This window comes from Lissotriton helveticus, chromosome 9, assembly GCF_964261635.1.
Source record: "Lissotriton helveticus chromosome 9, aLisHel1.1, whole genome shotgun sequence".
Taxonomy (NCBI): domain Eukaryota; kingdom Metazoa; phylum Chordata; class Amphibia; order Caudata; family Salamandridae; genus Lissotriton; species Lissotriton helveticus.
In genome coordinates, this window is record NC_136070.1 from 271,692,855 (window position 1) to 271,715,005 (window position 22,151).

A 22,151-nucleotide genomic window follows, 5' to 3' on the forward strand; every position below is an offset into this window, starting at 1 on the left:
CCAGGTTCTGAACTGGGATGGTGCAGTGAGCTAAAAAAACGGTGATGGATCAAGCCCTGATCTGTTGACTGGGTAGGAGTGTTCTGATTAACTCAGATACTCTGTCCATCACCACCCCCTTTTTGAAAATTATTTTGGCCACCATGAGTGTGGAAGGGTATGCTCAGACATGAGTCCCTTGCTCATTGCACCATCAGGATTCAAGCAAGCCGGGCCGAAGACGGCTGTAATGCCGGAAACCGGTCCCCGGAAGCTTGTTTCCTTTCCAGTGAAGAATTGGCTTGGTAGTTTGGTCTGCTCTGTTCCCATGATGCACTGGGCCAGGGACAGACTAATTTGCATATAGCCAGGTTCTGAACTGGGATGGTGCAGTGAGCTAAAAAACGGTGATGGATCAAGCCCTGATCTGTTGACTGGGTAGGAGTGTTCTGATTAACTCAGATACTCTGTCCATCACCACCCCCTTTTTGAAAATTATTTTGGCCACCATGAGTGTGGAAGGGTATGCTCAGACATGAGTCCCTTGCTCATTGCACCATCAGAATTCAAGCAAGCCGGGCCGAAGACGGCTGTAATGCCAGAAACCGGTCCCCGGAAGCTTGTTTCCTTTCCAGTGAAGAATTGGCTTCGTAGTTTGGTCTGCTCTGTTCCCATGATGCACTGGGCCAGGGACAGACTAATTTGCATATAGCCAGGTTCTGAACTGGGATGGTGCAGTGAGCTAAAAAACAGTGATGGATCAAGCCCTGATCTGTTGACTGGGTAGGAGTGTTCTGATTAACTCAGATACTCTGTCCATCACCACCCCCTTTTTTTAAAATTGCAAACAGCAGACAAGACGGCGGCAAGTTAACTTAGTGTTTAGCACCTATTCGACATCACGCTGTTCTAAGCATACTGCAAACTTTCCCACCCCAGCGGAAATTGCTACGAAAGCACACCTTTTAAGACAGCAGCACTATTCCTTTAAAAGAAACTAATCCCTACATTTGCATGGCGCCGACTTTAGAATCAAATACACAAACGGTGAAACAAACAAAGTAACACCTCTTAGAGAGCTACGGCCAAACTGCTCGCCATTTGCATGGCGCCAACTAAGTATAGCAAAAGATTACCCGACTAGCAAGTGCTGCTAACGCACACGCATTGCACACAAACAGGCATGACATTATTTAAAGGAGTATGTATTTCATTTTCAGTTAACGCTGCAGTCATGCTTCCAATACGGAATAGAACGACAAATGAGCCTTTACTGTAACTAGCATTATTCAGTAGTCATATGCTGAATTGTAATCACATTGCCAGCAGTAGTAGTGCGGCCATAAGGTTAAGCGTGCCATAGTGCTGTTGCGTTAGCACCACTGTTTCCTTGTACTAGTTTCCGATTTCTTAGACCTTCCCTATAGCCTTTACTGGAAGCAGCATAAATAAATAGTAAGCATGTTAATTAAGAAGCAGCTTGCAAATAATAATTCAAAGCGTACCCGCCTACTTCGTGCTGATAACGCACACGCATTGCACGCAAACAGGCATGACATTATTTAAAGGAGTAAGCATTGCATTAACAGTTAACGCTGCCGTCAGGCTTCCGATACTAGTTAGAACGCTAAATCAGCCTTTACTGTACCCAGCATTATTGAGTATTTACATGCTGAACTGTAATCACATTGCCAGCAGTAGTAGTGCGGCCACAAGATAGCGTGCCCGGTAATGTCGCCTGAAGTCTTGAGTACAGATTACATGTTACGCTGTCTTTGAAGCCAGTGTTTTAATGATGTTTGTTTGTGCTCGAAGGGAAGAATAGGGCAACAGGAACTCTGACCTGATGTTAAATGTAACTTATAAACATGGCACTTGGGAAATGGCTTTGGAGTTTTCGCGTTCAGTGTTTTCACTGCATTAATTGTGTTGTTGCTCCTAAGAATGAAAAATAGAAGCAGTTTGACCCATTGATAGCTTTAAAATAAGACCACTGCAGAAGTGTTTTCAAAGGGATAGACGCGTTTAAAAACATAATCCGTGCATAGTGCTCAGCAGAAAACCATGGCGCCAGAATAATAAAAAGATAGCTTCGTAACAAGCAGCTTGACCCATTGATAACTTTAAAAGAGAGCACTGCAAAGAAGTGTTTTCAAAGGGATAGGAGCAAAAAACATAATCCATGCATAGTGCTTAGCAGAAAACATGGCGCCAGAATAATAAAAAGACAGCTTCATAACAAGCAGCTTGACCCATTCATAACTTTAAAAGAGAGCACTGCAAAGAACGGTTTTCAAAGGGATACGAGCGTTTAAAAACATAATACGTGCATAGTGCTCAGCAGAAATCCATAACGCCACAAAAATAATGAAAAGACAGCTTCATAAAAAATAAATAATGAGCATGTTCATTACGAGGCAGCTTGCAAATAATAATAATAAATAATGAGCATGTTCATTACGAGGCAGCTTGCAAATAATAATAATAATAATTTAAAGACTGCTTTAAAAATGAAGCTAACTGCGAGCATGTTATTAAAAAGCCAGAATTACAGATAATGGTCACAGCAAGCGTGTTCATTCGAAGCCAGCCTCGGAAAAACAAAACTAATGAAAAGCGAAACTGACACTGACAATGCACACACAGCAAGCTGCGCGCTCCCGAGGTGAAATCTGACAATGGAAAAGCGCGCGTCTGATTGCTGTCCACTTTCACAAATACGGGTAACATTAGTTGTCGAGCTGACGCATTCATGCTTTCGCATGAATGCCACGTCAGCTCGGCCTAAAAAATGCTACAAATAATACAAAAGACACAAGAAATACAGGTCTCAATAAAATCTGACAACGTTATGCAGCAGATTTACTCACCAGATGAGATTAAAAAAGTAATAATTTTAGGGCGAAGAGATGGAGCACCCCGTCCCAACGGTTTCCCACAGGCCATTTTCAAATTGCTCCCCCAGTACTGGGAAAATCCACTATTTTTTTCTCCCCTTGAGTGTTATATTGAGAGTGGATCCGCCTCATTTTGGGGTCCTTCATGTGACCTTTACAAAAGTGAAAACGGATACTTACCATGATTTTGGCATTTCCCATGTGTGATCCTCTACTATTTTGAAACACAGGTTGTGTTCCCTGAAACTCCACCCTCCAGACGCCAGGTCGAGTTTAATGTTTCAATAAACTCGGTGAGTTGTGAATGTTTTGTAAGGGATGGGGAGTCAAGCTACATATAGTTATACTCCCGGGATTATGAAAAGGTCATGATTCTATATTTTGTGAAAATGAGGGTTTTCATGGATAATAATTTGGACAGACGTCTCTACATCTATTTATTAAGCATTGGAACGATTGGTTCTAGGCATGGTTATCTGACTGTCCAGCAGTGGCCAGGAATTATACATAAGATAGAGGGGCATTATGCAAGACAAGGGATTTAGCCACATTGTAACACTAGAGTAAAAGGTAACATTTGGTGTTGTCCACAATTGTGAATGCCATTTGTTATGATTTTTTGCAGTTTATGTCACCCGTGTTGGTGGAACTCCCTCCACATTGCCCAAAATTGATTGGCAAAAGTGACTAATACCCTTGTAGCACCAAACTAAGGTAAGGGGGGTACTATATGAGACTGGGACAGTCAGACGTCCTGAAGAAGACCGATGTTACCAATCATCTGAGGGCACGCATAGGTCGAAACATGTTGACTGTAGCATAAAGGAGGGGCGTTAGGGGGTCCTAATATCCTACCTTGGCACTACTATCCGTTATTTAGTTTTAATCCTGACCTTGGAACCTATTAATAAAGTTATATTTGGTATCCAGGAGCCAGTTTTAATCTCACTATTCCCTACTGCTATTTTTTGTTCCATCACTGTACCCAGTCTTGGATTGTCTTTTTTTGTTTGTGAACATTGTGGTCACTTTCAGTATTGTGTTGTACTTTGTTTTTGTATTATCTGTTCCCCCTCCCTATGCTTCGCCCGGTGCGTGGCTACGCCTGGGCGTCGCAGCAGACCCGATGATGAAGCATGTTACACACATTGTGTGTGAGTGAGGGCAGTTTTTCCACTATACACAAATGTGTCACTGCTTGTACACTTTCGTATGTGCTTTTCTTCCCTCTCTACCCCTTTTCTTGTGTATATTAAAATCCACTATCTGCCACATATAAAGAAGCTGAGCTTTCTGGCATTATTCCAACGAGTTGGGGAGGTTCGATAATAAATCGAGCCTCTAAAGGTGGGGACCGTTCCAACCCAGCCAGCTATAGGCTAATAGCACTAATGGACACTGAAGCAAAATACTACACGTCCTTAACCCTAGCTGACCTCATAGAGTGGTCTTACAGGTACAATCTGGTCCCAGCAAACCAGATCGGATTCAGAAAATGATTTGACACAACAACCAACATCCTAGGCTCTCTCCTTAATAGATAATACAACAAGACCGCACAAAAAAAATTGGACGAGACCTCACCATCTGATGCATTGCCACCAATGACGACCCCACACCTATCATGGAACACCTCAACTTCCAACTATTAATCGTCGCTAAGATGACCATTAGAGGCACCCTTGCTTCTTGACCCCTTGGACCTATACCCACCTTCTGAAACGCCATCGCCCCCCCAGCCATCGACTTCAAACATTACATCCTACTCGGCAACCTCAACATCCACCTTGACGTACCCAACAACGTCAACATCACCACCCTCCTGGAGAGCATGAACAACATCAGTCCCACCAACTGGTCACCGACCCCCACCCACAAGGCAGGACACACACACTGAACCTGATCTTCACATCCAGCAACAGAGTCAAATACAGCCACGCCATAGATCTCACCTGGACCGACCACGCTACTGTCCACTTCACCATCTCAGGCGCCCAGGGAAATGCCATCAAGGCCCCTAGCTCCTCTCACTGCAGTTGAAGAAACATGATTGAGACCCAGTGGAAACAGGCCCTCAGCACCATCCAACCAGAAGCCAAGTCAGACCTAGAGAAGACCGTCCAGAACTTTTCTACCTGGATCACCAAGTGCGAAGATAGAGTAGCCCCTATGAAGCCAGACAAAACCAACAAAGCCTCAAGACAAGCTGGTATACCCCAGAACTCAAAACCATCAACCACAACTACAAACGACTAGCGAAACAATGGTGCATGACCAAAAACACCTCTGGCCGAACCACCTACAAATCAGCCCTCAATAACTACCACCAACGCATCAAGGCCACCAAGAGAGCAGCCCTCATGAACAGCATCGAAAAAGCACCAACCACATGAAGGAACTCTTCAACATAGTTAAAGAATTATTTTCCAACCCACCTGCTACAGAGAACACTATCTGCCCTTCCCAAGAACTCTACGACACCCTATCGGACTATTTGCACAGCAAGATAAGACACCATCTACAATAACTTGGACCCACAACCCACGGATGTCAACCTCAAAAATCTCAACCCACCCACACAAACAAACTAAGCGATCTCCACATGGACCCCACTCACATCAGCCGCATCCTAAACACAGGACTCCCTCATCTGGATAATTGAGAGGCATGTGCCTTGGGTATCTACAAGAGCCAAAAGAAGTATAAGACGGCAGCCCGCATCACCAATCTAGCCCTGGTGAATCACGCCGTAACCATGCGGCTGTACAAAGCGCAACCCCCCTACTGGCATGGCTTAGAGAGTGGCAGTTGTGTGCAGGGAAGAGGTGAAAGCATTACACAGGGAGGAAGCCAAAGGCCTTCGTTGCTGTCCTAAAGCACCTCCCATGGCCGTATTACTCTCACCATTTTGACCGGGAACCCCCTATCTCTCCCTCCCTGTGAAATTCCCTCCATTGCTCACCCACGATACTCCCTGTCACAGTAGTGTGCAATAAGACCAAACCTCTGCCTTAGGATTACACCCACTTGCCATAAGATGTGTATCAATTAGGACACGTCTCCCCCCTCCTAACCCTTCCTCCTTCTTCCGAACGATCCCCCAATTCATTGTTATCCCCTTGTCCTTTGAGTACCCTCATGGAGACAGAATGCTGATTTGGGAGTTGTGGGGTACAATGGAGTCCTCTTTGGTGGCCGATCTACCCGGAGTCCTCATTCAACATTTTGCTATACTTTCACTTAGTTATGTTATGTTATGTTATGTTATAAGCTGTTTTGTAACGCGCTCAATTACTACCGGAGTATCCTGGCGCGGTATACCGCTGGGGAACCAGTCCTGGCTTTCCCTTTAGTTATGCTGGACTTCCGAAAGCATCCTGCTAACCACTGTACCTGTACGCCATAATGAATTTAACTTGAGGCTGTGGTATTTTTGTCAATAAAATTTGTTTAAAAAAAATATGTGTGTATCAATGAGTGAGAGAAAACTAAACAGTTAATTCTCACACTTTTATGGAATTCAGTGTGAATGATTAGAATGCACCACATATGGGGCGTGGCTTGGATGCCGCGCAAGATGGCCGGCTAGTTGCGGAGCTCCGCCGCATCGAGAACCACACAGCGTGTTTCCCTGATGTAAACGGGACCGCTTTTCATCTCTACCGCCGGATTTGGCTGGCGGAACATCGCTGGAGTCGGCGGAGCGGCTTTGCGGCTCCTGTTATGCCGTTTTCAACATTCTCCGCGATGGTTTCGCATCCCCTCACGGAGCCGCCATTTTGAGGCTCTCTTCAACATCGGAGCTCTAACTGCAACGCTCTGCCGCCTCACGAAGTGTCACCAGACACCAACCTATCCTTCAGCGCTGATTTCCAGTGGTGAGCACATTCATTATGTGAAGCCTTTATTACGTTTTCCTTATTTCCTGACTTGAGAGGACAGGCTCACATGCGCTTTTCACAGCGCTTTACTTCTGCGACTGGCGCTGTCATTTCTTGATGTTATCGGCTTTCTTCCTTCTACATGCTCCTCCTCATGGCTCTCCGCTGATAATTTGAAGATTTCTGGCTATTTGTCTTCACCTCTGCTATTATGTGACACACTTCCAGGAGTTTCCACTGTTGCTGTTTTATTTCTCTGAGCCACCAGTGTATTTCTAGCTCTGCTTCCCTGGCGCCCTCTCATGTGAGCTCCACACGTTTCTTTGAGGCATATCTTTGTTCTCATTTTGACATCCAGATACGTTTGCTACTTCAAGGTGCACCACCTTTTCTTCAGAGCTCCTTCTGGCAATTTACAGTGCACCCTTCTTTACCCTTCTTTACCTCTCAGGGACTAGCGGTACTACCAGTTAATTATATGGTCAAAATACATCAACCTCAATTTCTTTTCACGCCCTCGTTGACCACCTCGGTGGCTTCTACACCTGGTGCCAATAAATCCAAGACCTCTCTAAACATGTCTTCACAGAAATCGTCATTGGCTCATACGACTACTGGTAAGCCTTCTCCACCTGTTCCAACAGGCAAACGCTTTAAACAGCATTCTCCTACACCAGACGACGACTCTTCAACCTCTCCTATTGCTCAAATTTTGGAGGAACTACGAGCAATGCGTCCCTTTATTGAGAAAACTAGTACAGATATGCAACTCTTGAAAGACAAATGGGAGGATATGGATGCCCGGATTTCTATTGTGGAGCAGCACATCCCTGAACTTCAGTCCAACACTCAACGTATAGTTGCATTAGAAAAGACTGTCCTCTCCTTACAAAAACACACAGAAGATTTGGAAAATCGAAATAGAAGAAACAACCTCCGTCTTTACAATTTACCGGAAAATCTTGAGGGAGACAATCCAGTATCTTTCTTTACCACCTTTCTGCCGAAACTTCTGGACTTACCACCTTCTACCTCCATTAGTCTACAAAGAGCTCATAGATTAGGTGCAAGATCTGACTCCTCTTCCAAACCTCGTGGAGTTATCATCCTATTTTTGAAATACACAGATCTCCTTATGATTCTTTCAGCAGCCAGGAATAAAAAGCAAGTGACTTGGCAAGGTCAACGTGTATACTTATCCCAGGATGTCTCTAATGTCACTGCCTCCAGACGAAAAGAATTTCTGGCTATGCGCCCTTCTCTACGCTCCATGGGAGCGCGATATGGCCTGTTCCACCCCTGTACTCTCAGAGTGACTTATCGCAATAAGACTTGGTCATTTCAGGATCCTGGTGAACTAAGGAACTTTCTCCTTCTACATAGCGAGAACGAGATGGACGCCTCCTCCTCTGCTTCGCCGAGTGGCTGAAATTTGATTTTTTGTTGTCTGCATGTCTTGCCTTCCCAATAATTGGGCTTTTGTTGTCTGCATGTCCTGATTTCCCAGTAATCTGTTTCTAATTGCATTTTTCCCTACGTATTCCTCCTCATAGTTTGTAACTCTCTCATTTTGTTTCTCCTCCTTTTCAATATCTTCCTTCTTGTATACCTTATGTATGTCTTTCTCATATTTCACAAATTTGGATTTATACTTTACGTTGCATGTTCCATATCTTAATAACTTTTCCTTTTTCCCCAGATGGATGTATAGGGGATGTTTCACCATGTTGTCCCGATCTATGTTCCTTTTTGTGCGGTCTCGGTGTGGCCCTGCTCCTGATCCTGGTCCGTTCGTCTTGTAAGCATCACCACTTCCCCACCTCCCCCCTGTCTGTAACACCCCGTCCAGGTATGTTCAATACAGTCATCCTTTTGGATTTGTACTGTCTTCTATGCCTTCTCTTTTTTCTTCCCTCCTCCTCCCTCGCTTCTCTTCTTTTTCTGTTCCTGCCCCTCTCCCTTTCCCTTTTTCAGCTTCATCCTCTTCCTATTCTTCTTTCTATCTTTTTGATAATCATTATGATTATTGTCTCTCTACAGTTTGAATTAGTAATTGTACAGTATTTTTTCGCAATGTTTGATTTTGATCAGTTCATTAATTTTTCACCTTCAAAGTTGTTTCATGGAATGTGAAAGGATTTAATCACCCCATCAAAAGGCAAAGAGTACTCTCACACCTTTCCTCTTACAATCCAGATATTGTTCTTCTTCAAGAAACCCACCTCTCAGATATTGAATCCTTAAAGTTGAAGCGGTTGTGGGTTGGCACTGTTTTATTTTCTCCTGCTTCCCAAAAAAAGAATGGGGTGGCTATTTTAATTCATAAACGTCTCCAGTGTAAAGTGGTTGTAGAGGAAAAGGATGATGAGGGGCGATGGGTATTAGCTAAACTAATTGTTAATAATATCCCAATTACGATACTCAATGTTTATGGCCCTACTTGTTTTGATTCCTCTTTTTGGCCTTCCGTTACAGCAAAATGTATTCAATATAAAGATGATTCTTTCATATTAGGTGGAGATTGTAACCAAATTGTTGACCCCTTTTTAGACCGAAGATCTTCTGTCCGTTTCTCCCCTCACAAACCACATAAACAATTCCTTGATACCATCGCTCAAACTCATCTTGTGGACTCGTGGAGACTCACTCACCCAGATATTATGGATTTCTCTTTTTTCTCTCCTCCTCATGCTTCTTTCTCTCGTTTAGACTACATTTTTCTATCTTCATCTCTATCTCAACACCTTATATCTTCCTCTATTGAGCCTATTGTTATTTCTGACCATGCTCCTATTATTACTGTTTTTGATCTTCTTCCTCCTACTCCTAAGTCTTCTCGTTGGCGTTTTAACCCTTCTCTGCTTGCTGATCCTCTCTTTTCTTCCTCATTTCGTTCCTTTGCTTCTGAATTCTTTCACCTCAACTCTTCACCTGATACCCCCCCTCATATTCTCTGGGACTCCTTCAAAGCAACAGCCCGCGGATTTATTATTGATTTTGTCTCTCAGAAAAAGAGGAAATTCCTTCAAAAGCGTAAAATTACTCTTGCACATATTAAGTCACTGGAACATCGATTCTATACTTCCTCTACTAAGATTATACCTCCGGAACTGCTTACGGCTAAGATTGCTTTTAACAAACTTACTACAGACTCAGCTTCCTCTTTTCTCCTCCGGAGCAGCGCACGATATTATGGAGGTCGCAATAGGTCAGGGAAATTATTGGCTAATTATTTGAAATCGCGTAAGGAACGAACTCATATTGACTCTATCTATTCTCCCTCCAATGTTCTTTTACATACTGATGCGGAAATCTTAGAACAATTTCATTCTTTTTATGAAACTTTATATACCCCTGAAAACCCTCCCACCCCAGACCTTCTTCAATCGTATTTTGCTACCATATCTCATCCGGATACCTCCCACCTTGATTTTTCAACCGTGGATTCTGATTTCACTACCTCGGAGTTATCCACGGCTCTTTCCTCCCTCACTAAAGGCAAAACCCCAGGACCCGACGGTTTTCCAGTTGAATTTTACCTACATTTCTCGGATCTCCTCTTACCTAAACTTCTGTCTCTTTTTCAATCTTTTTGTTCTATTGGTTCAGCCCAAGGCTCATTTCAAGATGCTACCATATGCCTTATTCCTAAGGATGGTAGAGATCCTAAGTTTTGTAAAAATTATAGGCCTATATCTTTAGTTAATGTAGATTATAAAATTTTTGCAAAACTACTTGCTCTTCGCCTTGACCCGCTCCTACCACATCTTATAGGGAAAGAGCAATGTGGTTTTGTTAAGGGCCGTCTAACAGCAGATAACTCTAGACTCTTCCTTAATGTTTTAAGTAAAGCCCCCTCACTATCAATTCCCCTTGCAGCCATTTCGGTAGACGCTGAGAAAGCCTTTGACCGGGTTGACTGGTCCTTTCTCATGGCCTCCTTAAAATGGCATGGCTTCAACCCCAAATTTATCTCTTATATTTCTTTGCTATATTCTATGCCCAAAGCCTCTGTTCTCGTCAATGGTCAACTCACTTCCCCATTCACGCTCCAACGTGGAGTTCGTCAGGGCTGTCCTTTGTCCCCTCTTTTATTTATTTTGGCGCTTGAACCCTTCCTTGCTTCCATACGTAATAATCCTTCCATTTCTGGATTCCCTTACGGTAAACAACATCTTAAGTTATCTGCTTATGCTGACGATATTCTTTTATTTATCTCGGACCCGGTTACCTCTGTCCCATCTTTATTAAATGAATTTGGAAAATTTTCTCTGGTTTCGGGTTATAAAATAAATTCTGACAAGACAGAAATTCTTCCCTTAACCAAGTTTTGCCTTCCTCACTTTTTTACAGCCACCGGATTTGCTTGGAATTCTACGAAAATTAAATATCTTGGAGTTCTTTTTTCTAGCTCTATTTCTTCGTCTATTCAACTAAACATGAATGCAGTTATTTCTAGAATAGACTCTCTACTATCTTCTTGGAATCCTTTATTTCTTTCCTGGTGGGGCCGTCTTGACTCCATTAGAATGATGATTGCCCCGATTTTGATCTATCTATTATCCATGCTTCCAGTCCGCATCCCGAGCTTATATTTCCGTCGTATTGATTCTATACTGTCCAAATTTCTCTGGAAACAGAAAAAGGCTCGAATATCTTTATTACACCTTCGTAAATCTAAACTTATTGGTGGAACTAACTTTCCAGACTTTCGCCTCTACCACAAGTCCTTTGCCCTTCGACAAGCTTCCCGATGGCTATCTCAGGAATCTTCCCCTTTTTCTCCCCTCTGGCTTTCTGTAGAACAGGAATTATTACTCCCATACTCTTTCCAAGAGGCAATTCGCTTTACTTCTAAAGCCCCGTGCCTCAACCCCCTTTTATTCAAACATACTTCTTCTCTTCTACGGCCTTTAGTCTCCTCTACCTCGGTCTCTCAGAAATCATTCCTACTACTACCTATATGGTATAACTCACTCATATTGATAAATAACAGACCTATCGCATGGCCTTCATGGAGAGCGAAAGGTATCATCTGGGTCCATCATCTTTTTGATGGTTCATCCCCTTGCTCGTTTCCTCAATTTAGTTCTCAATTCCATTGCCCTCCTTCTTTTGCAAAGAAATTCGTCATCCTTATGGAAACAATTCTAGAGTGTTATTATTCTCTTCCTTCTGAAACGATATCATCTTCCTCTTCTCCCTTACTCAACATCCTCTCACTTATTCCTAAAGCTTCCCTTATTTACCGTTATTTCTCAGCCCCCGACCCGGACCGGGTTAAGTCAAAGTTGGAACTGTCTTGGGAGTCAGATTTAGGCTCCTCATGGTCAACCTCTCTTTGGAACAAAATATGGGCCAGATCTTTGAGGATTTCCCGTACTGCTTCTCTTACTCAATCCCTATTCTTCTTTTATCACAGACTGTACCTTTCTCCTCTCTCTATCTCTCGTTTTCAACCTACTTCTGTACCTAACTGCTGGACCTGTAATGCTCCTAATGCAGATCTTCTACACCTTTTCTTTTTCTGTCCTTCAACTCGTACCTTTTGGTCCCAGTTATGCTCTCGCCTTTCCCGTATTTTCAGCGTCTCTGTTCACTTCTCCGCCTCTTTTGTATTTCTTGGCAGCCTTTCAGAGGACTTGGATCTTCCTTCACATTCCCACGGTCTTTTTGATCTTATGCTAGCCCTTGCACTACAACACATTGTCTCTAATTGGAAATCCCTTACCAATTTGTCTCTAAATTGCTGGTGGAATCTGGTATGTCAATCACACAGACTTGATGTCGCCTTTGCATCCTCTTGCAAACCTTCCCGTAATGTTGAATTATACTGGTTACCTCTGACTTTATACCTAGATCAATCCGCCAAAAAGGCTTACTCTCCTCTCTCCTCGGATAATTTCAAACCCCCTTGAATACAAATACTCTTGCCTGTAGTTTATGGTCTTTTTTCATTGCACTGTTGTCATTTTATTAACTTTAAACATGTTTTCTATTTGATAAACGTTCCTCCTTTTTGCATTACTAATATGATATTTTATACTGTACTTTCTGATTGTTATTCATGATTGATCCTCATAGTATTTGATTTTTGTCTTTTATTCATTCACTAGGCTATTATCACGTTTTTTATTTCCCTTCCTCTCCTCCCCTCCCCCCCTCCTCCCCGTACAAAAATAATTTAAAATGCTTGTTCTTGCATTGTGATATTGGCTATCTCTGTTTCCTTTGGAACATTCTTTTTCATTTATCATACTTGGCTAATGTCACTTTATTGTACTACTTGTTTATCTTTTAATAAAGCTTTCAAACTGAAAAAAAAAAAAAAGAATGCACCACATATCATAGTGTGTGTTTAAGGAATGAGTTGTCGAGAAAAACCCAAAACACTCTCACATACCGTGTTTTTTAGAAGTATGTCGATTTTCTCCTCTTCTGGAGAGTTTCTGTCCACCTTACACCGGTACACCATGAGCTGATGTCGATCCTTTAGATCTTTGTATGTCTGATGAGAAAGACATGCATAATTAACTAGGCCCTAAACCTATAAATCAAATAAACAGAATGGAGTAGTGTAATATACAGAAAATTAGAAAGTCTTCCCTAAAAGCCTTGTACCTGCTGTGGGTTATTTTGTTACTGAGTGGCAGTCAACCAGGAAACCACCATTAGACACTGACCTAGCCATGCATTGGACTTCATTAGCTCTTGCTGCCGGAGCGGTCATCCTACAGATCAGCTGCTTTATATACAAAGCTATTACAGCTCGCATCCGAGCTGTGCACGGTGGTTTTCAGCACACCTTCACATAGGACAAAACCAACGGATACCCAGAAGGGCAAACAAGAATAGAAACTGGAAACACACTCAATCTGTGCACCCCGGATCTGGCATATTGGTCCACCTTGCAGGACTGCCTCAAGCCTTCTTCATTTCGGAAACACTTGAACACAAACTCCTTTAAATAATGCTGTATGTCGATATAACCACCTCTTACCCTCTTAGAACCAAGCAATGCTACACCCTTTGAACTTATTCCTTTGTTTTTGAGCCTCTAGAAACCCCTGCTACCGACTAGGATCATATTATAAAAATACCACATACAAATGCACATACATAAACAATTTAGATTACAAAAAAACATTTGCTCTTTTCACCTTGCATTATATTAAATAAAGATAGAGGCTACTCAGATTGCCTCACCATGAGCTAGATTTCTGAAGACTACTATGATCAGTTTATCCTGGATTTCCTTACAGAAAATTATTTGTCGGTCTAGATCTGAGGTCTGGGTGGCAGGGGTGCCCTCTTTATGCTCGGAAAGTGCCCTAAGGGCAGGATGGAGTTGGTGGCCAATGCACTACCAGGTTCCCTCCCACCCGATGACCACTTCCTGTGGAGTGTGGAATCTGGCTATCACAGGATGCACCATTCTACCCACTCCCAAGATGGCAAGACCCCTCTCTCGGTGTTCAGACCTCCTCAGCCCAACCCCGGGTGTGTGGCTATCTCAGGAATACATGCCCCCAAGAAATACGGTTTGGCAATTGGTTTCCCCCTTTGCTTCCTGTGCCACTCTGTCTATCTCAACAATAGGGCAGCCCTCCTAATGTTACACATCTGACCTTCAAAGGCAGCTTCGCCTATGAAACCTGCCTTTTGCGGCTAACACCAAAGTAGCTTCCTGCAGGAGGAAGGTGACACCTCCCTGGCCTGCAATCCCTCATTGTGCTCCTTCCTGAGAGTTGTTAGCACCTCTCTCAAGGAGGGCAGAAGGCTGTCTTGTGAAGCAGGCTCTATGTCTGCCCGGAAAAGCACAAGAGTTTTAAAGTCAACAATGTGGCAGCTTTGCTAAAGCTGCACACTACAACAAGTTACATTAATTTGGACTTGAGATACTAGTCGGGCTTCATTCAACAAGATTTTTCACATCTTGGAGTGTTCACTTTGGTCGCACTGTTCAGGAGTAAGCACAGCTGAGGAGTCAGCATGTACCCTGTACTTGCAAACTGAGCGTCCAAGTCATTCCACAGTAAAACAGTAGTTTTGCAGGTTTTACTGTCAGAACATATGTCCTGCTTGTATCATTTGTTGCATGCTGCCTTTATGATTCAGTAGGCCTGCCAGAGGGGTGACTGACACACATGTACAGGGGAAGTGGTGGTGTTGCTATTGCTTTTAATGGCAAAGTCAGGCCAGCAGTGCAGGACTGCTCTCCTCGTCTGCAGTGGCAGACGCTGGACTCGTTTAACTTGGGGGACCTCCAGTGTGGCAAAACCAGTGCTGCAAGCCCTGGGGCATTCCTCTAACTGACATGTCTGGGGTACCAGGGTACAATTTACTAGGGATTTACAGATTACTTAGCCATTGCCAATTGGGTACAGCCAATTTGACGTACACTTTAGGGTCAGGGCACTAGCAGTGAGGACTGGTTAGCAGGCCTCAGGTCAATCTAAGATATGAAAAACCAGCTGCATCAGTCGAAAAGCTTGGGGGTGACCATACAAAAAGATGCATTTCCTTACAAACGTAATACAGGGTTGTAATCCACATTTGTTTAACAGTAAGGCGCTACACCCACACTCACAGTGAAGATAATGCCAAAATCTCTCACAGGCTAAATGCAACTCAGTTAAATGTCTTACACAAAAGTCTCAAGGATGCACAGAAGACTTTTTTTTACACATGTTAATCTCTTCTGCCAGGTGTGGGATAAGCCCCTCATTTACCTGCTGGTTATCAATACAGCAGTGCAAAAAAATGCAGTTCATTTTCCCGCACTCATGGTAATGGCTCATGTCTTGGGCGATCCACAACAGCAGCTTCTCCTTGGGACAGGCTTTGTAGGATAAAATTAGTGAAGCAGTTCTCTACAGCAACCAAAGTCTTTGGCAACTGCAGCCTTACTGGCTGGCCGCAGAAAGGGGTTCAGATTAGAAAGAAGCGGAGTTATCTGCAATGAAAGACTTTCGGAAATTGTCGCCTCAAGCCCAACTGGATCTTCCCACTTTGGCACAAAAACACAACATCATTCAATGTCTTATCAGCAGTGACAGCTCCAGTCGATTGAGCCCTTGTGGTGCTGTCAGGTGTCAAGGAGGTACCTGCTCTATAAAAGTCTTAATGTGGCTCTCACACGAAACATTCAGATAGACCGAATGGGACTTCTTGGCACGGATTGCTACTTGCTTCACTCTGAGAACAGACTGCTTTTTCTCGGTGCTCCAGATGCTAGATTCGCTCTGGGCTCCTCCATCTGGATAGTTTCTCATCCTGCTCCTTCCTGCTCTCAACAGACAGGCAGAGGTCTAAGCACTTCAGGCAGACCCTTCGATCTTCCAGCAGGAAGTACAAAGTTCAAGTGATATGCCAGCACCTGTGAGACACTGGCTGTCAGGCAAACAGCAGCAGCTCTTAGAGTACTGTGCAGAGCAGTCTCTTCCTTGGTAAAGAAGAACATGGGACTAAAACGAAGTGGGGTGGTTTGGATTCCATGTTAATACACATTTTCCAGATAAGGGATGCCTGAGGTATCAAAATCTATTTAGTTCGGTTCTCTTTCAAACATTTTCAGGCTGCTCCTAAGACAGTCTTTGTACAATGTGATGATACTCATAGCAGGTAGCAATTGGGATGGCTCAAAACAGGAGTATACATATCGTGGGCGCAAAGGAGTGCGATATGATTCTACTTGGACTCCATCAGCTTTCCTGAAGCTGTAGTCAAAGACACAAAGGGCAAGGGCCTGCCTAGAAATGTCCTCACCCTGAACAACAGAAGCTGTTGCTCCTACCATCTATCAAATAGCAGTGCTCAGGAAAAACTAATCTGCAGCCCTTGCCTAATTAGGTTCACATTAGATTTCTAAAGGTAGCCGTATCTCCATCCACTCCTCCTTCAGCCTCTCTTCCCTCCAGAAATAGGAACACTTCCACTGTGTAGGGAAGCTGGTCTCATTCTCCATCTTCTACCATGCTAAACCAGGGACATCAAACATAGATTCTTCTGGCCCAAACACTCAGACTCACACAGCACAGTGTCCTACTATCACACATTGCTAAGCACTTACTGCACACAAATACACTCAACATGCAAACGAGATGTCAGTGCAATGTTCTGGCTAATAGCAGAACTTTTCATGAGAAGAGTCACTAAATTAGCCCTTCCGTGAAACAAAAAACAGGTCTGGTCACACACCTGATTTGGAAATCACGGTTCACTGCCACCATCGCTACATGAGATACAGTCAGTGCATGGAGGGCATGCGTTGTGTGCCTTTCCTGGTCTCAGAATAGGTTCCGAGCCTCACATTACCATGGGCAGGCCGAGGCTTCTGCACATACGTGAGTTCAGCTAAAATAAAAATCTGTATACCAGTTTCATATGGTACTCAGAAAAGGAGTAAACGCCTTTTTATTATAAAAGAGACATTTCTTTTGCAATATATATTATATCACTAACTTCTTGTTAAAGCACTGTAACTCTCCTCCCCTAGTCCTAAGTGTTACAATTAGTTATGCGCCTGAGGCCAACAGGCGACCCATCACTATCCACACTTATGCATTTCTGATACCCTTCTCAGCACTCACCTCAATGACAACGTTGTGGCACTTATATTTTGTGGCAAGGGTCAGTCTCATGTCAACGTCTTCCACCAGCTGCACATAGTCCTGGAGAACCTGAAGAGAAGAAGAAACACATGTTTAAGCCTGGCAGGGAAAATTGAAACTGACAAAGTGATTAATATTAATGGCAACACGGTGAACTTCACCTAACCATGGCACAGGACTTATTCAGAGTATCTGACCTTTAAAAGAATTCAATGCATCATGTTAAGTCAGATACGGCTTGCAAGAATAGTTCCCACCACATTACACCAAACTAAAGCTTTAGAGTTGAACTAAGTGTTTAAGGCCAGAATCTAAAATAAATTGTGGGCAAAAGATCCCCATCTAAGGCTTTTCTATTCAAAGAAGAATTCTAGGAATTTTTCAAAGATTTCTGCACACTTTCCTTACAGAATTAGGATTACAGATTTAGTGAACTGTGCAAATCAGCCATTCATTGTTCTGTGCATGCACACTACAGGAAACTAGTATTCTACTATGATAGTATTGAAAATAAATTGAATTTATTTATCATTCTTTTAAGTGGCTTGATTTTGTTTTTCTGACTGGGATGAGCACTGAGCAAAGAAACAAATTCATCATAAATTCTGCATCACATACAGGTCCAACATGACTATGACCTCATATATGCAGCATAAGTCTATGTAGGAATCACCAATTTCTTATCTACCATAAGAAACTCCTTACTATAAATACTTGGTTATCTCTCCAACTGCATGATTTTCAACCAAAGGCACTACTGTCTACACAAAGATCAGAATTAAAAGTTGTGGGGTAATTACATCACCCACAATCTTCCTCAGGTACATTTTGGCAGGTGAAACCTGTCAAATGTTACTGGGGGAAAATGCCCGGTAAATACTGGTACATGTAGATTATGGTGCACAAAGCACCAATGGCCAGATGTACGACCATTCCATTTTGCGACTCGCAAATTGCGTCGTTTTGCGACTCGCAAAATGGAATGTACAACAGTGTCTCAGACACTCTTTGCGATTCCCAATGGGGTGGCAAATGACCTGCCTCATTAATATTCATGAGGCAGGTCGCAATATGCAACATCATTGGGAATGGCCAGCACTCACCGGGATGGTGTCCTGCTGGGGTCAGCAGAGCACTATGTCTGCGACTGCTTTTTAAATAAAGCAGTTTTTAAAATTTAATATAGCCTGTTTTCCTTAAAGGAAGACGGGATGCATTTAAAAAAGAAAAATTAAATGTTTCTGTTTCATTTTTTAAAAGTAGGAAGAGACCCATGGGTCCACTGCCTGCTCTTAAAACAATATGTGTGCTGCAAGTTACAAAGGGCTTTCTTGTTTGCAAGTAGCTTACCACCCTTTTTGAAATAGGTGGTAAACCGTGAGTGTTTTGCGACTGCAATTGCGGTCGTAAAACAATCGTACATAGAAGTGTAACTCGCTATTAGGAATGGAAGCCTTTGGCACGCCCCTTCCTAATAGCGAGTCGCCAACCCCTATTTTGTGAGACGGTAATAGGTTACCGACTCCAAAAATATGGTTTGTACATTGCACAGGCCTATTTTGCAGTCGCAAACAAGCCAATTACCCATTGGCAACCTCAAAAAAATTATCGTACATCTGGCCCTAAAATCCACATGGTACTCCGTATTTCAAAGGGCACAACTTGTAATAGGCATCAGATTTTTAAAGGTGCAATAATTTTTGGATATCCAGTTGGGCCACTCGTAGTGAATAGACTTCTTCTTACTTGACTGGAACTATCACATTAAAAATATTGTTTGCTAAAATTTGCAAGATCAGAATAGTTGCTGCCTAGCAGCTGGGTAAAAATACTGAAACAGACACACCTTGTAGAGAAACCTGCCCCCCCCCTCCCCCCCCCCCCCCAGAATTATGTACTATTTGTTGAATTCTAATTGAGCAGAATGAGTGACAAGTATACTGAATTAATACTTTGACTCTTTTTGAGGTACTGTATCTTCTTTCGGAAACTGTTTGGGGGACAGCGATACAGACAAAGGACCTGGGGTAAGAGAGTTATCATGTGCAAAACAAACTGATCTGGTCCCATCAGGCAAGCCAGGGTCAGCACCCCCTTAAGTCTATCCAGGTTTTAGGTTGGTGTGCCTTGCCTATGGGCAAAATATTGGACTTAGGAGTCAAGAGTCTGACACAGCCCAGCAGTTCAGTTGATCAATACTGCTACGTCTCACATCGTGTATGCCTATATATTTAATTTCTCTACACAATAGGGTCAGCAAGCCTTTGTTTAATGAAGTTGTGTCCTTATGCGGAACGAAGCAGAAAATGTTTTGGCAGATCATTATGATGGTATATGGCAGCTTTTCCTGAGGGCAGATGGGTAGCTCCAATCTTCCCTGAGTGAACCTTAATTTGACTAGTTTTGGAGACCACTGAAACCAGACCAGCTCTGGCAGAGCAGTTCTTGAGAGCCCACAAGCTGGAGGGCTGAAGGGAGAGAAAACTTCACAGCCTGTGGGGGTACGTCATAGGACACAGAAAACATCCTGTGTTCGGACTTGGACTTCTGGTCCTCAAGGGACAAGCAACTGTTCAGCCTTGTGAAGCTGTGTGGAATAAAGCTGTATAGACTTGAACTGATCATGGCAGCAGCAGGAATTGCTTTTAAAGGTAACTGACTTTGGCAACGCCTATTCCATTTCTGTGTGTCCCCATTTTAATTCATAGGTTAAAATATAAATAAAGTGTGTTATGTTTTGATACACCAACAGTCTGGAGCGGGATATTTGTTTGTCGTGAAATCCTCAAAGAAAAGAATCAGAACTATCTCGGTGCGTGTAGGTCACACAACCTTCCAGCAAAGGGTTATTGTTTTTCAGCCTCCCATGATAGCAACAAAGGGTTTGAGAAATAAGATCTCCAGGGGCAGTTTGGTTGGGTTGGTGACAAATCCGCTTGGTGAGCAGAGGTTAACGAGTGCAGCATTCAACACCGATGTGAACAAATTAATTGCATCTGGACCCGGATATACAGACTGTATAAGGCAGCCTTTATTTTTGTCAAGAGAAGTGTTGTTAAGCAGTATTTTTAAGCAATAAAGCATACGATTTGCCTATTATATGCATTTTCAGCAATAACCAGGCAAATTATATTGAACAAACTTCAAACAATGCATGACCAGTGTCGATAATTGGATAATAGAAAACTGCCTCAAGCTCAACACTAACAAAATGGAAGTGCTAATCTTAGGGAATAAGAGCTCACCTTGGGACTCCATCTGGTGGTCCGATGATTTTGGACCCACACCCACCCCAACCGACCACGTTAGGAACCTAGATCTCATCTGGACACTAACCTCACCAGGCCAACGCTATCACCTCCTCATACTTCCACATCCTCTGCATGATACATAAAATCTTTAAGTGGCCCTAATCACAAGCAGATTGGACTATGACAATGCCCTCTAAGCCGACATCCCAACTCAGCTCCTTTACAGACTTCAAACCATCCAAAACGTTGCCACCGCCAGACTTGTCCTTGACCTCCTACACTGAAACCCACACCACTCCTCAGAGAGCTCCACTAGCTCCCCATCCAGAAGGCCTGCCAATTCAAATTAATCACACATGTATTCAAGTCACTACACAACACGAGACCCGCATACCTCAATCACCGGTTTCACTTCCACTAAATCAACAGACAACTAAGCTCAGCATCACTCTCACTCGTACATACACTCTGCATCAACAGAGGAATAACGGGAGGTCGATCATTCTCCTACCAAGCAGCCAAATCTTGAAATGACTTCCCCCAAAACATTAGGGTCTCCTCCTCTCTTCTTGAATTCCACAATAAGCTGAAGACCTGGCTTCAGTGGTAACTCCTCCGCTACAGAGGAGCGTCGCCCACCCTGCCCACAAAGGCAAACAAAAATATAATTATGATTATTTTATTTTTCATCCTGTAACCGAGTCTTGGGGTGGAGGGCGGGAGGCACAGCACTGCAGCAGGGGAAGGAGGAGTAGTGGGCACTGCTGTCAGTGAGCATGACAGTTTCACCGGCTGTCTTAGGAGGGCCAAACCATCATGCGCACTGACATCTCTCCAACCCAGCTGTGTTGCTGGGTGGAGAGACCAGCAGGCACAGGCTCCCAGCTACAAATGGAGCGCAAAACAAGCCCGCTCAGCCCATTCCCGACACCGCTCTCATGGGCATGACAGCAGCATCTGGATTGGCCCTAAGGGAGTCTGGGAGCTTCAGCCTATGCCCAGAGGAGAAGAATACCGGCAGGTAAGGTTTTTTCCAATTGTTTGTTTTATTACAACCCCCCCGCCCCCTGCTGCCTCACCACATTGCTCTGACACCAGCTGCTAGTCACTGGCTATTCAATTATCCTTCTTGTGGGACCATCAAGATTGCCAGTATTCGGACCTGTGATGTATTCCTATAGGTTCTGAATCGATCCCCCTATTCCTGACCCTATTCTGGTTAAACAAACCAACAAGTTAACTAGCAGTCAGCCCATGAGGCAGAAAACCCCCATGATGCAGATACCGTTATCTGACGCAGTCACACTACGGCACAGGAACGTGTTATCTGATTAGGTCATAACGCTTGCGATCTAATTAGACAAGCGATATTCCTCCAGCCCCTGATAAGGCATACGGAGTTCTCATAACAAATCAAACCTATGACAACCTGGGCAAAACCCTGCGGCCATTGTTTTGATTTCACCGAGAACTTCAGTAAAAGAATGTGCTAACGAGCAAGTCGTATGACATCCTTATTGACGTATCTAT

At 43.5% G+C, this 22,151-nt stretch overlaps 1 protein-coding gene across 3 annotated transcripts in view; it reads right to left on the reverse strand.

Annotated features, from left to right (window-relative positions):
• The window catches only part of VIPAS39 (VPS33B interacting protein, apical-basolateral polarity regulator, spe-39 homolog), a 303,099-nt gene that overhangs the window by 30,983 nt on the left and 249,965 nt on the right, over positions 1 to 22,151 (reverse strand). For all 3 annotated transcript variants that reach the window (XM_078659967.1, XM_078659968.1, XM_078659969.1), the window contains exons 18-19: positions 17,350 to 17,439; positions 13,161 to 13,265 (exon numbers count right to left, since the gene is read on the reverse strand). In XM_078659967.1, coding sequence (XP_078516093.1) covers positions 13,161 to 13,265; positions 17,350 to 17,439 — 195 coding nt within the window. The remainder of the gene's footprint in view (positions 1 to 13,160; positions 13,266 to 17,349; positions 17,440 to 22,151) is intronic.